General features: G+C 40.9%; 1 protein-coding gene across 1 annotated transcript; it reads right to left on the bottom strand.

Annotated features, from left to right (window-relative positions):
• Positions 1-8,695: 8,695 nt before the first annotated feature.
• CD1E (CD1e molecule) lies at positions 8,696-12,398 on the bottom strand. Its single transcript, XM_057710745.1, is given in 7 exon segments — positions 8,696-8,834; positions 9,002-9,095; positions 9,653-9,766; positions 10,007-10,285; positions 10,893-11,189; positions 11,828-11,937; positions 12,358-12,398. Coding segments are annotated over 7 exon segments (1,074 nt in total).
• Positions 12,399-15,209: the final 2,811 nt, after the last annotated feature.

Raw genomic sequence — 15,209 nt, 5'->3', positions numbered from 1 at the left:
ATTTAAATGCAATAGCAGAGAAGCCCAGAGTAGCACTTTATGGTAAACTGGGCTTATTATTCACAGTATGAAGGATTCTGATAAGACCTTCTGAGATGTCCTCCCTTTACCCTAAGTTCATATCTGTATCTTAGGATTTTGTCATATCATAAAGACATTAAAAAAAAAGAGAGAGCTGACCATGACCATTTTACCATCTTTGCACAATATCACTGATTTACCTACAATGTCCAGCAACACCAGCAATTTGGAAACATATCGGTAACTAAAAATCTATGGCCTATAAGACAGAGACTAGTTTCTCTAGGATCTCTTCTGGCAAGTCAAAGCTTATGTCATTTGTTCATTCATCAAAAATATTTTTAACCATCCCCTTTATGTCAGGCTATCATCTAGACACTGGGATACAAAATGTGATTAACAGGGATAAAATTCATGATGTCACAGTGCTTAATTTTAGATGAATAATGTAAGGAATATATAAAAATAAATAAGTTCAACTAAAAATTCAGTATGCAAAATAAGTAATTAAATAATATTGAATTGAATATGACTGAGGTAGAGTATGCTACTTTAACTAGACTTATAAGGAAAGACCTCTCTATAAGGGTAACACTTGAGTTGAGAACTGAAAGGTGTCCCAAAATAATCCATATAATATCCAATGAAGAATGATCCAGGTAGAGGGAAAAGTAAGCATAATAGCCTTGAGCTGAAAGAAGTTTGGCATAATTGAGAGACAGAAAGAAGTCTAATGTCATAAAAACATAATATACAGTGGGGGAAGATTAGATGTGGGGCCAGAGAAGTTAGCCTGAGCCAGCTTAGGAGTTCAAGAACTATGGTGATCAAAAAATTAGTGTAGTGGGGAAAAATTCCATTCAAACAGGAAACATCAGATATATACTTGCTCTACACAGCTGAGTTAGATGCTAAAAGATCCCTACTTGAGCCTCTTCATTTTGATAGAGATCATCCCTAAGATCTTCTACCATGTGATGGAAGCTATTTATTTCTTATTATTTATTTATTATTTATTATTTATATTTATTATTTATACTTCATTTATTATTCCAAAATCCCTTTAAAATTCTGCCTTCCTCTCTGGACTCTGTTGGCCTGCTCCTAGATAGGCTGTCTGAACATGGCATTCAGAAGGTGATGAACTCTCGGCAGGGGAAGAGCTGATCTCATTACTTTGTTCATGTGTGAGAGTACAGCCTGGATGAGCGATTGTAGAACCCCATCTGTTCACTTGAAATATGCCATATGGAATATTAAATTCCCACTAAGAAATCTATGCCATCTGCTCAATTATCCCATCTAAGGGAAGATGTCACATGGACATCAGTATGAACACTGCACCTTAACAGCTTCCTGCTCTCCGGGTCTCAATCAAATGGATCTCAACTAAAGCAATTAGATAATTTTTAAACTCATATCAAAAAATTAAGGCGACTTGGGGGATTGGGATTGCTATATATACATTATAAATAAGAAAAAAGGGAGAAAAAGATGGCAGCGAAGTAGAGAGACGTGGAGTGCATCCCTCTCCACAGATGCATTGGGAATGCACGAAAGGATGCAGTAATTCCCACAGAGAACCAGCTGAACACCAGCAGACGGCCTCGGACACCAGAAAGGGCTGCGGGGAGCCCGACATAGCCAGCATCCCAGAAGAAGAAGAAAACAAGAAGGGTCTGAGAAAATATTTGAAGAGGTTCTAGTGGAAAACTTCCCCAACATGGGAAAGGAAATAATTCACCAAGTCCAAGAAGCACACAGAGTCCCATACAGAATAAACCCAAGGAGAAATACACCAAGACACATATTAATCAAACTAACGACGATTCAACACAAAGAAAAAATATTAAAAGCAGCAAGAGAAAAGCAACAAACAACATATAAGGGAAAACCCATCAGGATAACAGCTGACCTTTCTATAGAAACTCTGCAGGCCAGAAGGGAATGGCAGGATATACTGAAAGTCCTGAAAGAGAGAAACCTACAGCCAAGAATACTCTACCCAGCAAGAATCTCATTCAGATTTGAGGGAGAAATCAAAAGCTTTCCAGACAAGCACAAGTTAAGAGAATTCAGCACCACCAAACCAGCCTGACAACAAGTGCTAAAGGAACTTCTCTAAGTAGGAAACACAAGAAAAGGAAAACACCTACAAATACAAACCCAAAACAATTCAGAAAATGGTCATTGGAACACACATGTCAATAATCACTTTAAATGTAAATGGATTAAATGCTCCAACCAAAAGACACAGACTGGCTGAATGGATACAAAAACAAGACCCTTCTATATGCTGCCTACAAGAAACCCACTTCAAACCAAGGGATACATATAGACTGAAAGTGAAGGGATGGAAAAAGATATTCCATGCAAATGGAAGTCAAAAGAAAGCTGGAGTAGCAATACTCATATCAGACAAATTAGACTTGAAAGTAAAGACTATTAAAAGAGACAAGGAAGGGCACTCCATAATGATCAAGGGATCCATCCAAGAAGAACATATCACAATGGTAAATATCTATGCCCCCAATATAGGAGCACCTCAATACATAAGGCAAATGCTAACAGCTATAAAAGGGGACATCGACAGTAACACAATAATAGTGGGAGACTTGAACACCCCACTTACATCAATGGACAGATCATCCAAACAGAAAATAAATAAAGACACACAAGCTTTAAAGGACACATTAGACCATCTCGACTTAATTGATATTTATAGGACATTCCATCCAAAAACGACAGACTACACTTTCTTCTCAAGTGCACATGGAACATTTTCCAGGATAGATCACATCTTGGGTCACAAATCAAACCTCAGCAAATTCAAGAAAATTGAAATCATATCAAGCATCTTCTCAGACCACAACGCCATGAGACTAGATATCAATTACAGGAAAAAAACTGCAAAAAATACAAACACATGGAGGCTAAACAAGTCACTCTTAAACAACCAAGGAATCACTACAGAAATCAAAGAGGAAATCAAAAAATATCTAGAAACAAATGACAACGAAAACACAACAACCCAAAACCTATGGGATGCAGCAAAAGCAGTTCTAAGAGGGAAGTTTATAGCAATACAGTCCTACCTTAAGAAACAAGAAAATGATCGAATAAACAACCTAACCTTACACCTCAAACAACTAGAGAAAGAAGAACAAAGAAACCCCAAAGTGAGCAGAAGGAAAGAAATCATAAAGATCAGAGCAGAAATAAATGAAAAAGAAAGGAAAGAAACCATAAGAAAAATGCATGAAACTAAAAGCTGGTTCTTTGAGAAGATTAACAAAATTGATAAACCATTAGCCAGACTCATCAAGAAAAAAAGGGAGAAGACGCAAATCAACAGAATTAGAAATGAAAAAGGAGAAGTAACAACGGACACCTCAGAAATACAAAAGATCATGAGAGACTACTACAAGAAACTATATGCCAATCAATTGGATAACCTGGAAGAAATGGATACATTCTTAGAAAAATACAATCTTCCAAGACTGAACCAGGAAGAAATAGAAACCATGAACAGACCAATCACAAGTACAGAAATTGAGGCAGTGATTAAAAATCTCCCAACACACAAAAGCCCAGGACCAGATGGATTCACAGGCGAATTCTATCAAACATTTCGAGAAGAGCTAACACCTATCCTTCTCAAACTCTTCCAAAATATTGCAGAAGGCGGAGCACTCCCAAACTCATTCTACAAGGCTACCATCACCCTGATACCAAAACCAGGCAAAGATGTCACAAAAAAAGAAAACTACAGACCAATATCACTGATGAATATAGATGCAAAAATCCTCAACAAAATACTAGCTAACAGACTCCAACAGCACATTAAAAAAATCATACACCATGATCAAGTGGGGTTTATCCCTGGGATGCAAGGATTCTTCAATATACGCAAATTAATCAACGTGATACATCATATCAACAAATTGAAGGATAAAAACCATATGATCATTTCAATAGATGCAGAAAAAGCTTTTGACAAAGTTCAACATCCATTTATGATAAAAGCTCTCCAGAAAATGGGCATAGAAGGAAATTACCTCAACATAATAAAAGCCATATATGACAAACCAAAAGCCAACATTGTTCTCAATGGAGAAAAACTGGGAGAATTCCCTCTAAGAACAGGAACAAGACAAGGGTGTCCACTCTCACCACTGTTATTCAACATAGTTTTGGAAGTGTTAGCCACAGCAATCAGAGAAGAAAAAGAAATCAAAGGAATCCAAACTGGAAAAGAAGAAGGAAAATTGTCACTCTTTGCAGATGACATGATATTATATATAGAAAACCCTAAAGACTCTACCAGAAAACTGCTAGCACTAATTGATGAGTTTAGTAAAGTAGTAGGATACAAAATTAATGCACAGAAATCTCTTGCATTCCTATACACTAACAATGGAAGAGCAGAAAGAGAAATTAAGGAAACTCTCCCATTCACCATTGCAACCAAAAGAATAAAATACCTAGGAATAAACCTGCCTAAGGAGGCAAAAGATCTGTATGCAGAAAACTTTAAGACATTGATGAAAGAAATCAAAGATGACACAAACAGATGGAGGGACATACCATGTTCCTGGATTGGAAGAATCAACATCGTGAAAATGACTGTACTACCCAAAGCAATTTACAGATTCAATGCAATCCCGATCAAATTACCAATGGCATTTTTCACAGAACTAGAGCAAGAAATCTTACGATTTGTATGGAAATGCAAAAGACCCCGAATAGCCAAAGCAATCTTGAGAAGGAAAAATGGAGTTGGTGGAATCAGGCTTCCTGACTTCAAACTATACTACAAGGCCATAGTGATCAAGACAGTATGGTACTGGCACAAAAATAGAAAGGAAGATCAATGGAATAGAATAGAGATCTCAGAGGTAAGCCCAAACACATATGGGCACCTTATCTTTGACAAAGGAGGCAAGAATATACAATGGAAAAAAGACAGCCTCTTCAATAAGTGGTGCTGGGAAAATTGGACAGCAACATGTAAAAGAATGAAATTAGAACACTTCCTAACACCATACACAAAAATAAACTCCAAATGGATTAAAGACCTAAATGTAAGGCCAGACACTATAAAACTCCTAGAGGAAAACATAGGCAGAACACTCTTTGACATACATCAAAGCAACATCCTTTTCGACCCACCTCCTAGAATCATGGAAATAAAATCAAGAATAAACGAATGGGACCTCATGAAACTTAAAAGCTTTTGCACAGTGAAAGAAACCATAAACAAGACAAGAAGGCAACCCTCAGAGTGGGAAAAAATAATTGCCTATGAAACAACGGACAAAGGATTAACCTCCAAAATATACAAGCAGCTCATGCAGCTTAATACCAAAAAAACAAATAACCCAATCCACAAATGGGCAGAAGACCTAAATAGGCATTTCTCCAAAGAAGACATACAGATGGCCAACAAACACATGAAAAGATGCTCCACATCACTAATCATCAGAGAAATGCAAGTCAAAGCCACAATGAGGTATCACCTCACACCAGTCAGAATGGCCATCATCACAAAGTCTGGAAACAACAAATGTTGGAGAGGGTGTGGAGAAAAAGGAACTCTCCTGCACTGTTGGTGGGACTGTAAATTGGTACAGCCACTATGGAAAACAATTTGGAGGTTCCTTAAAACACTACAAATAGAACTACCATATGATCCAGTAATCCCACTCCTGGGCATATACCCAAAGAAAACCATAATCCCAAAAGAAACATGTACCATAATGTTCATTGCAGCACTATTTACAATAGCCAGGACATGGAAGCAACCTAAATGCCCATCAACAAATGAATGGATACAGAAGATGTGGCATATATATACAATGGAATATTACTCAGCTATAAAAAGGGATGAGATGGAGCTATATGTAATGAGGTGGATAGACCTACAATCTGTCATACAGAGTGAAGTAAGTCAGAAAGAGAAGGACAAATATTGTATGCTAACTCACATATACGGAATCTAAAAATGGTACTGTTGGACTCAGTGACCAGACAAGGATGCAGACACAGAGAATGGACTGGAGAACTCGAGGTATGGGAGGGGGCGGGGGGTGAAGGGGAAACTGAGACGAAGCGAGAGAGTAACACAGACATATATATACTACCAACTGTAAAATAGTCAGTGGGAAGTTGTTGTATAACAAAGGGAGTCCAACTCGAGGATGGAAGATGCCTTTGAGGACTGGGGCGGGGAGGGTGGGGGGGGCTTGGGGGGGGGAGTCAAGGAAGGGAGGGAAGATGGGGATATGTGTATAAAAACGGATGATTGAACCTGGTGTACCCCCCCAAAAAATAAATTAATTAATTAATTAATTAATTAAAAAAAAAAAAAGGCAACCCTCAGAATGGGAAAAAATAATTGCCTATGAAACAACGGACAATGGATTAACCTCCAAAATATACAAGCAGCTCATGAAGCTTCATACCAAAAAAGCAAATAACCCAATCCACAAATGGGCAGAAGACCTAAATAGACATTTCTCCAAAGAAGACATACAGATGGCCAACAAACACATGAAAAGATGCTCAACATCACTCATCATCAGAGAAATGCAAGTCAAAGCCACAATGAGGTATCACCTCACACCAGTCAGAATGGCCATCATCACAAAGTCTGGAAACCACAAATGTTGGAGAGGGTGTGGAGAAAAGGGAACTCTCCTGCACTGTTGGTGGGAATGTAAGTTGGTACAGCCACTATGGAAAACAATTTGGAGGTTCCTTAAAAAACTACAAATAGAACTACCATAGGATCCAGTCATCCCACTCCTGGGCATATACCCAAAGAAAACCATAATCCCAAAAGAAACTTGTACCATAATGTTCATTGCAGCACTATTTACAATAGCCAGGACATGGAAGCAACCTAAATGCCCATCAACAAATGAATGGATACAGAAGATGTGGCATATATATACAATGGAATATTACTCAGCTATAAAAAGGGATGAGATGGAGCTATATGTAATGAGGTGGATAGACCTACAATCTGTCATACAGAGTGAAGTAAGTCAGAAAGAGAAGGACAAATATTGTATGCTAACTCACATATACGGAATCTAAAAATGGTACTGATGAACTCAGTGACAAAAACAAGGAAGCAGATACAGAGAATGGACTGGAGAACTCGAGGTATGGGAGGGGGCGGGGGGTGAAGGGGAAACTGAGAAGAAGCGAGAGAGTAGCACAGACATATATATACTACCAACTGTAAAATAGTCAGTGGGAAGTTGTTGTATAACAAAGGGAGTCCAACTCGAGGATGGAAGATGCCTTAGAGGACTGGGGAAGGGAGGGTGGGGGGGACTCGAGGGGGGGGGGCGTCAAGGAAGGGAGGGAATATGGGGATATGTGTATAAAAACAGGTGATTGAACCTGGTGTACCCCCCAAAAAAAAAATGGTGCTGGAACAAGTGGATAGTCATTTAGAAAAAGGTAAAACTACATATATTCCTCACACCATAATCAAGAATAAAGTCCAAATGTACCAGTGATTTAAATATAATAAATGAAACCATAAATGTTAAAAAAAAAAATAAGAAAAAAATGTCAAATTGTGCACTTTAAAAAAAAAGAAAAAAAAATAGAGGGATCAAAAAAATTGAGACAACAAAGTATAAATAATAATGATAATAATAATAAATCAAAAAAATAAAGAACAGTAAACATATAACTAGGCTGGCATCTGACCAGTCTATTCCTTCATTGCTTGGCTCTGCCCATGAAAATTATCCTCAATCCCCATGTTCTCTTCCTAACTTCCCAAAATATGAATTTATATGTAACCACAAAGACACCTATAGTAACACAAAATCTCAGAGAAGGAGGAATGTCAGTCCAACCCCATCCTCTCTTTGACAGGAGGCAATCTCACATGTTATTTTCTTTAACTATCTCTGAAGACACAGGAAACCACCAATGGCTATGAAGTCTGAAGCACGTACCTGCCTCCTTCATCTCTGGTGACAGACAAAGGGAGAGAGAAAGAGTTTTAATAAGACCATAGCCAAATGATGCAGAGATGCCAAAGAGGAAAGGGACTGAGACATTTTATTTGACAATACATTTATTTCAGTTGGCATTTATTGAGAAATATTCCTTCCAGGCCAAACCAGCTACATATTTTGTGGGGCCAGTATAAAATGAAAATGCAGTATCTCTCCTTTAGAAATGAGTAGGCTTTCAAGAGGGCAACAACTGCATAGGTCACCTGTCCATGAAGCTGGCCCTGGCCCAGTTAAGGCTTTTGGTCATTGGCACAAATACAAACACATAAATCTTGCTTTCAAGCAAGTGAGAAAAAGCACAGAAACAAAAATTACTGTTCAGAGTAGGAAGAGATGAGTGTATTTAGGAAGAACTGTCCAATGTGGAGCATAGGGAAAAGCCTTCAACTGGGCAATCCAGGGAAACTCTTAAGAAAGAGGCATCTGAATTAGAATTTGAAGGATCAATAGTGATGAACACGTGGCCAAAGCAGAAAAGATGTCTCTGGAAGATGGGGGAAAAACAAACAGATTTCCAAAGCGGTGAGGATCTTTGCCAGAACAAGCTGCTTTAACAAAACCATGCTTTGTTTATAGCTATGAATCGTGTTTAAACAGAAGCAGAAAGGGATTTTATGTGGAAGGTAAAACTAATGACACCAGAGTTGATTTAGGGTGATTTTCCATTTCTTTAAGAGTCTGTTTTTGATCGATGATTCCTGTGCCAAGCAGAGCTGACGTCCTGAACCCCTGGGGTCTTGGGTGTCACCTCCTCTGGGAAAGGCAGGATGGGAGACATGGGCAGAGAGGACGTTCCAATTTGACCTGTGGGGGGCAAAGAGGATCGTGATCTCAAATAAGGGAAATCAGAGAGAAAGGGGAAAGGAAAAAAGAAAATTGAGGAAAAAAGAATGAGTTGAGAAGAAATTGAAGAGCCAAAACAAGAAAAGGCTCACCTCCACTTTTTAAATGATGAGTCACCTACAACCAACATGACCAGGGTAACTATTACTGTCAAACAGATCAATTCCAGGAGGAAGGAGTATCCACCTAGTTGGGGATAAAATAAGGAAGTCAATCTATAAAGTACTCTCTATTCTGCCACAGTTAATGCTTCTCATTTCACAACGGTGGGACCTCCCCGTAGTTTTCATCTGTCTTTTCTAGAGCCCTCATTTCAATTCCTGCTGAATCTATGTCCCTGCTCTGCCCACCCTCTCTCTCTTTCACTGAATCACTAGGTCCTTCTTTCTTTTCTCTTTAGTAACTCTAATCCCCTGTTGCATTTTCTTGAAATTTAACTGCCATGATTTTCCACCCTTCTTTACTTGGATTCCCTCACCTGTATCCTCTTGTGCGTAACATTCCTGGCCATTTCCTAGGCTCCTCACTCATTAGCCCTTGGACTATCATCTCCCAGCTGGGCCCCGGTTCTTTCTCACCCCAGTAGAGGATGATGTCCTGGCCTCCTAGACTGCTGTGCTTCACTCAGCAACTCAGGCCGGCTGCCTCCCCAGCCACCACATCCAGGGTTACTCAGAAATACCAAGTCCCATCAGCACTGGGCAGGACATCACCTCATCGAGTGCCTGGCTGCTTCTGCTCACCCCTCATCCACATCACCCACAGGGGTTTTGGATGAAAGCCAGAGATGTGGCAAACCAGCAGCTCATGGCCAGGCCCAGGACTGGGGCCTTTGGACACCGAAGCCTCTGGCTTCACTAGAAAGGAGAAGATGAGGAGAAATGGAATTTCAGAGGGTACCCTAGGCCACAGCTCAGTGACAGGTTCCCTTAGCAGTCTGAGTAATCACTTCTTTCTTTTCTAGGAAACAATGCTAAACCCTTACATCTCACCCTCTAGCTTCTTATTATGTGCATAGAAAGGTTAATAAAGAGTAGAAAACTCAAACACAAGAGCTGAAACACTAGGAATAGGAGGGAAGAGAGAATTAGGTTCACCTTCTCATTCCAGTTCTGATTTCCCTGCTTCAAGGAGGCCTGCCAGAAACCAAGGGCAGGTGTCACGAAGAAGGCTCTGCATGACTTCTTTAATAACTCGGTAGTGGTTGAGCACCATACAGACGTTCTGAGCTCGACTCTCTGCTCCTGGAGACAGCTTCCAGGAATTTTCTTGGAAACTCAGGAAATCTGATCCTTGATAAGCCCCATTTAAGAAGCTTTCTGAGGCCTTCCCAGAATGAATGAAACAGCCAGATGCTACCTGGAGCTCAAAGGGGTCTGTGGGTGGACAAGAAATAGAGAATCAATATGGGAAGAATTACAGGGAAGGAAAGTAACAACCTATAGATTCAAGGGAAGGAAAACTTGCTGGGGGATCACATGGAAGACTAGAAATGGAGCAGAAAGAAAAGGAGGAAATTCATGGGAAGAAACTTTTGAGATAATAAAGGTATTTTGAAATAATGAAGGGGAAGGGCTAGATGGGAAGACTGTTAGAGACCAGAAGATGGTCTGAAAGAGCACACTGGGGAGTGCTTGGGTACAAGCTGAACCCTGTAAACACTCAGGCCAGGAAGAATGGAGAGCAGAATCCTGGTTAGGAAAGGCTGACCAGGAGTGCTGGGCAGAACATCAAGAAGAGACAACTATTCAAGGTCTAGAACATGAGGGTATTTTCAGGGGTATGAGAGCTGTATATATGGGGGCAGGGGAGAAAGGTAGAGTGGGGATGGTTGTGAAGGGTGCAGCAGAGAGGAGAGTGGCCAAAGGGGGACAAGGAACAAGGTCAGGAAGTTTGGATGACCATCAGGGCCCATACACTATCTACCCTTTGGAAGATGGTCGGAGCCCTCAGGCAAATATTAGCTTGGAACAAAGAACTCACATTCCAACTGAAACTGACTGGCAAAGGCCTGCACTTCCTGAGGGAAGCTATAGAGGTACAACTGCAGGAGGGCCTGGATGTTCTTCAGCTCCTCCTTGCTGAAGTTACCATGGGACCAAGGCCTCAGAGAGCGCATGGTGCCCAAGACATTGTCCCAGGCATGAGTCTGCAGCTCGCCCAGCCAACCTGAGCCCTGAGTATGCGTCCAGCTGCAGTTGGCAAAGGAGAAGATCTGCAGCATGCAGAAGGAGAGGGGATCTTCTGTGGCCAGATGATGGGGTCTTAGGACCTGTGGAGCTGAGAGAGGGAATGAAAGGATGAGAGAAGAGAGCCCCATAGAGGAGAGGAAGGATGGAGACGGTTATGCAGGTTGCACCTATTCCCATACCCCCTCCCCCTGGACCAGCATCCTCTCCCAAAAATCAGAGAGATTAACTAAGACTACAGCCAAGCCCACTTTACCTGGAATTAGTATGGCGTGCAGACTCCAAAGGCATCCTGCAGGAGTGTTACTCCCTTCCCCCAGGTCCTCCCCAGAACTTCTCCACCCTTCAGTACTCAACCACAGGTAACTTTTCACCTGGGATCTGCTTACCCACTGCGCTTGCCCAATGGCAGAGAAGTCCTTTGAAGAGCAGAGACAGGGGGAAGAGCATTGAAGCTCTGTTAGGCAAAGGATGACTCTGCAGGCAAGCTGCCCTCAGAACTCAGTTGCAGTTCCCCTCTCAACCCTCGCTCCCTCTTATCTGACTTCCCTTGACACACCAGCACACAAACCTCTCCCTCTGCCCACTTCCCTTCCAGAGAAACCCTACAGCCTCTGGCAGTCACAGGTCTCCCACACGGGTTCTCATTTCCCCTCCATTTCTCCCACTATCGGGATTCCAGATTTTCTTCTGCTCTTGCCTGCATCTTCCTGACCCTCTCTATTGTACCCAGTCCTGGTTTATGATGCAGTCTGCAGTCTGTGGTGTGGTTGGAAAATTTAATGTCTTTTGGCCTTAGAGAAATCAAGTCAGTACACTTGGGTTCTCGATGTCCTCTTCTGCGAGAAGTGATGGAAGGTGATCAGTGATGCCCCGTGGCCTTTCCAGCAGTCTCCCCACTCCTTATCTTTCTGTGGTCTCCTGTCTTCTGCCTGGCTCCCTTTCCCCCTCTTCTTAGTCTTCCCTGTCTTTCTCTACTGACCCACTCTTCTCCCTCTGGAGTCCACGCTCACTCCTCTCACTTGTCCTGCCTGGTCTCCCTGTTCCCTTGGTCCCCCTCTATCCCTTCATTCTGCTCACCTCAAAATCATTATCCAGAAGACACCAGGCATTTTGAGTGTAGCTGTATAATTCGCAGGCAAACCTCATAATCCACAATGAAAAAGAGCAGCACTGACAATCTATAGAAAATGCCCTTTTGCTCAGTTTCCCCAGTCAGACCAGTTGTCACTGTTGAAGGGTCTGTGACCAGGTCTCACCTGGAAGCGGTGAGCTGGCAGGCAGGTGGATTTCCAGTCATGTTGTGTGAATGGGTCTGCAGGGAGAATACAGGAGCCTTGGATCCCTGCCCCTACCCCAAATGAGGTGTCTACAGGTGGGTGGGCAAGCTTCACTCTGCGTGTGAAGGGTGGGCAGGAAGCCTTCCCTTCACAGTTCATGGCCTGGCAGCACTGGTGTCCCCTTGGTGGTCGCTGACTAGAGAGGAGTTTAATTGGAGGCAGGAAAGTGACCCTAGGGGAGTGGAGTGTGCACGGGAGAATTTATTATCGAGTTGAGTGTTTATTTTGTTCCTTTCATTGACCTTTGCTGTGGCAGCCTGAAGGCAGTTGAAACACCATTCCTTTGTCTGATCATCCAACTGACATTAGTTAGTGCCTACTTGTTGCCAAGAAACTTACCAGACACTAAGGTTTCAGAGAGGAAATTTCTTTGGAGAAAACAAAACAAAACCCAGCCCAAAACCTCTACTTTTATTATAGAGTAAGCTCACAGAATAGTGATCAGAATTGTTGAAAATATCCACACTGAGTCTCATCCTGCTATTGTTTCTGAATTCCATGGACAAAAAAAAAAAAAAATGTCTGGCAAAGTTTCAGATATACACTGGCAGCTTACAAAGAAGAGAATGACACAGGTTTCAGATACCTTATATGCAATGCTGTGGGGAAATATTTCAAAACTCTGAGATAATTCTAAATTTCTTTATTCAGGCAAATTACCATTCCCCCATGAGGGTGAAATTAATCCATATTTGAACTCTCAGAAAGTCAAACAATATGCCACATAACTCCCTTTATGAAACAAATAATCTGAGTAAAACCAAAAATTTGCCTCAATAAAGAACTCAAGAAATAACAAGAATGCCCATATAAAATGATTTTTCAAATATGTAGTTAACTCTAAATAAGTGTTTTAAATGAACTTGTAAATTTTAACACATTTCTTTAATATTTCAGAAAAAAATTAATACTAAAGAATTAAATTCCATATTAATTCATCAAAACCTGGGAAGAGAGATGAAAGAAAAGGAGAGGAACAAGGATTATTTCAAATCATGTTTTATTGACCATAAGAGCACAATATAAAATTGAGTCAGTTAGAAAAATCATTTCAGTTATGATGTTTATAGAAAACTACATTAGAGACTTCCTAGGTGGAGCAGTGGTTAAGAATCCGCCTGCCAATGCAGGGGACCCAGGTTTGAGCCCTGCTCCAGGAAGATCCCACAGGCTGTGGAGCAGCTAAGCCCATGTGCCACAACTATCGAGCCTGCAATCTAGAGCCTGTGAGCCACAACTGTTGAGCCCATGTGCTGCAACTACTGAAGCCCATGCGCCTAGAGCCTGTGCTCTACAACAAGAGAAGTCAACACCATGAGGAGCCCACGTACCACAATGAAGAGTAGCCCCCGCTCGCTGCAACTAGAGAAAGCCCGTGTGCAGCAATGAAGACCCAGTGCAGCCCATAAACAAATAAAATTAATTGATTAATAAATTTTTTAAAAACTACATTAAATCAAGGTGGCAGAGAGCACATTTAGCTCATATCTCTAAAATAATTAAAATGTTTTAAAATGCATGTTAATGAAAGATGAATGAGTCCATTATCATGTTGCAAAACAATGAAGGGATCCAATTGCTGAAGAGAAATTTTAAAGAAATCCTTCAAAAATGAAAGCATAGAACTACCATATGACCCAACAATCCCAATACTGGGCATATACCCTGAGAAAACCATAATCCAAAAGGAAATGTACCACAATGTTCATTGCAGCGCTATTTACAATAGCCAGGACATGGAAGCAATCTAACTGCCCATCAACAGATGAATGGATAAAGAAGATGTGGCACACATATGCAATGGGATATTATGCAGCCATGAAAAGGAATGAAAATGAGTTATTTGTAGTGAGGTCGATGGACCTAGAGTCTGTCACACAGAGAGAAGTAAGCCAGAAAAAGAAAAGCAAATACTGTATGCTAACTCATATATACGGAATCTAAAAAAATGGTACTGATGAACCCAGTGACAGGGCAAGAACAAAGATGCAGATGTAGAGAATGGACTTGAGGACATGGGGTGGGGGGCGAAGGGGAAGCTTGGACGAAGCAAGAGAGTAGCATTGACGTATATACCCTACCAACTGTAAAATAGATAGCTGGTGGGAAACTGCTGTATAAAACAGGGAGATCAACTTGATGATGGGCAATGACTTAGAGGGATGGGATAGGGAGGGTGGGAGGGAGTCGCAGGAGGGAGGGGATATGGGGATATATGTATAAATAAAGCTGATTCACTTTGTTGTACAGCAAAAACTGGCACAACAGTGTAAAGCAATTATATTACAATAAAGAGTTTTAAAAAAATGAAAGCAGATGAAATGGCTTCAAATTGTACAGCCCAAAACATATGCAGAAGTATTATTAGTATTATTTCATGCTAATATAAGAGGATGCTTGCAAATACTATAAATATAAATTAAAACATACAAAATATGATGGTAATTAGGTAGATTATTTATTACCACTTGTTTTACTGAGTTTCAGGCTGCAAGGCACTTTGTCATATGACAATTCTCTCTTAGCAGAGCAATATGTTTACCTGGGGAGATATTCCAGCCTGAAAACAGGCACTGTACTTGCATGTGGAAGCAGATCAGGGATTAAGGCAACTAAACCCCCAATAGCACCTCCTTTGTTCTTGCTACAAACTCAAGAATCAATTGCATCATCTGCACAGAAAAGCAGAGGAGGGCCAGGGTCTATTTTGAGTAGCAGCCTCCTAGTTACACAGAAAGTTCAGGTAGATTTGAATTATTTATTTTCACCTT

This window comes from Hippopotamus amphibius, chromosome 1, assembly GCF_030028045.1.
Source record: "Hippopotamus amphibius kiboko isolate mHipAmp2 chromosome 1, mHipAmp2.hap2, whole genome shotgun sequence".
In the NCBI taxonomy this organism is placed as follows: domain Eukaryota; kingdom Metazoa; phylum Chordata; class Mammalia; order Artiodactyla; family Hippopotamidae; genus Hippopotamus; species Hippopotamus amphibius.
The sequence above is the reverse complement of the archived record's forward strand: the minus strand, read 5'-3'. Positions and strand labels throughout refer to the sequence as shown.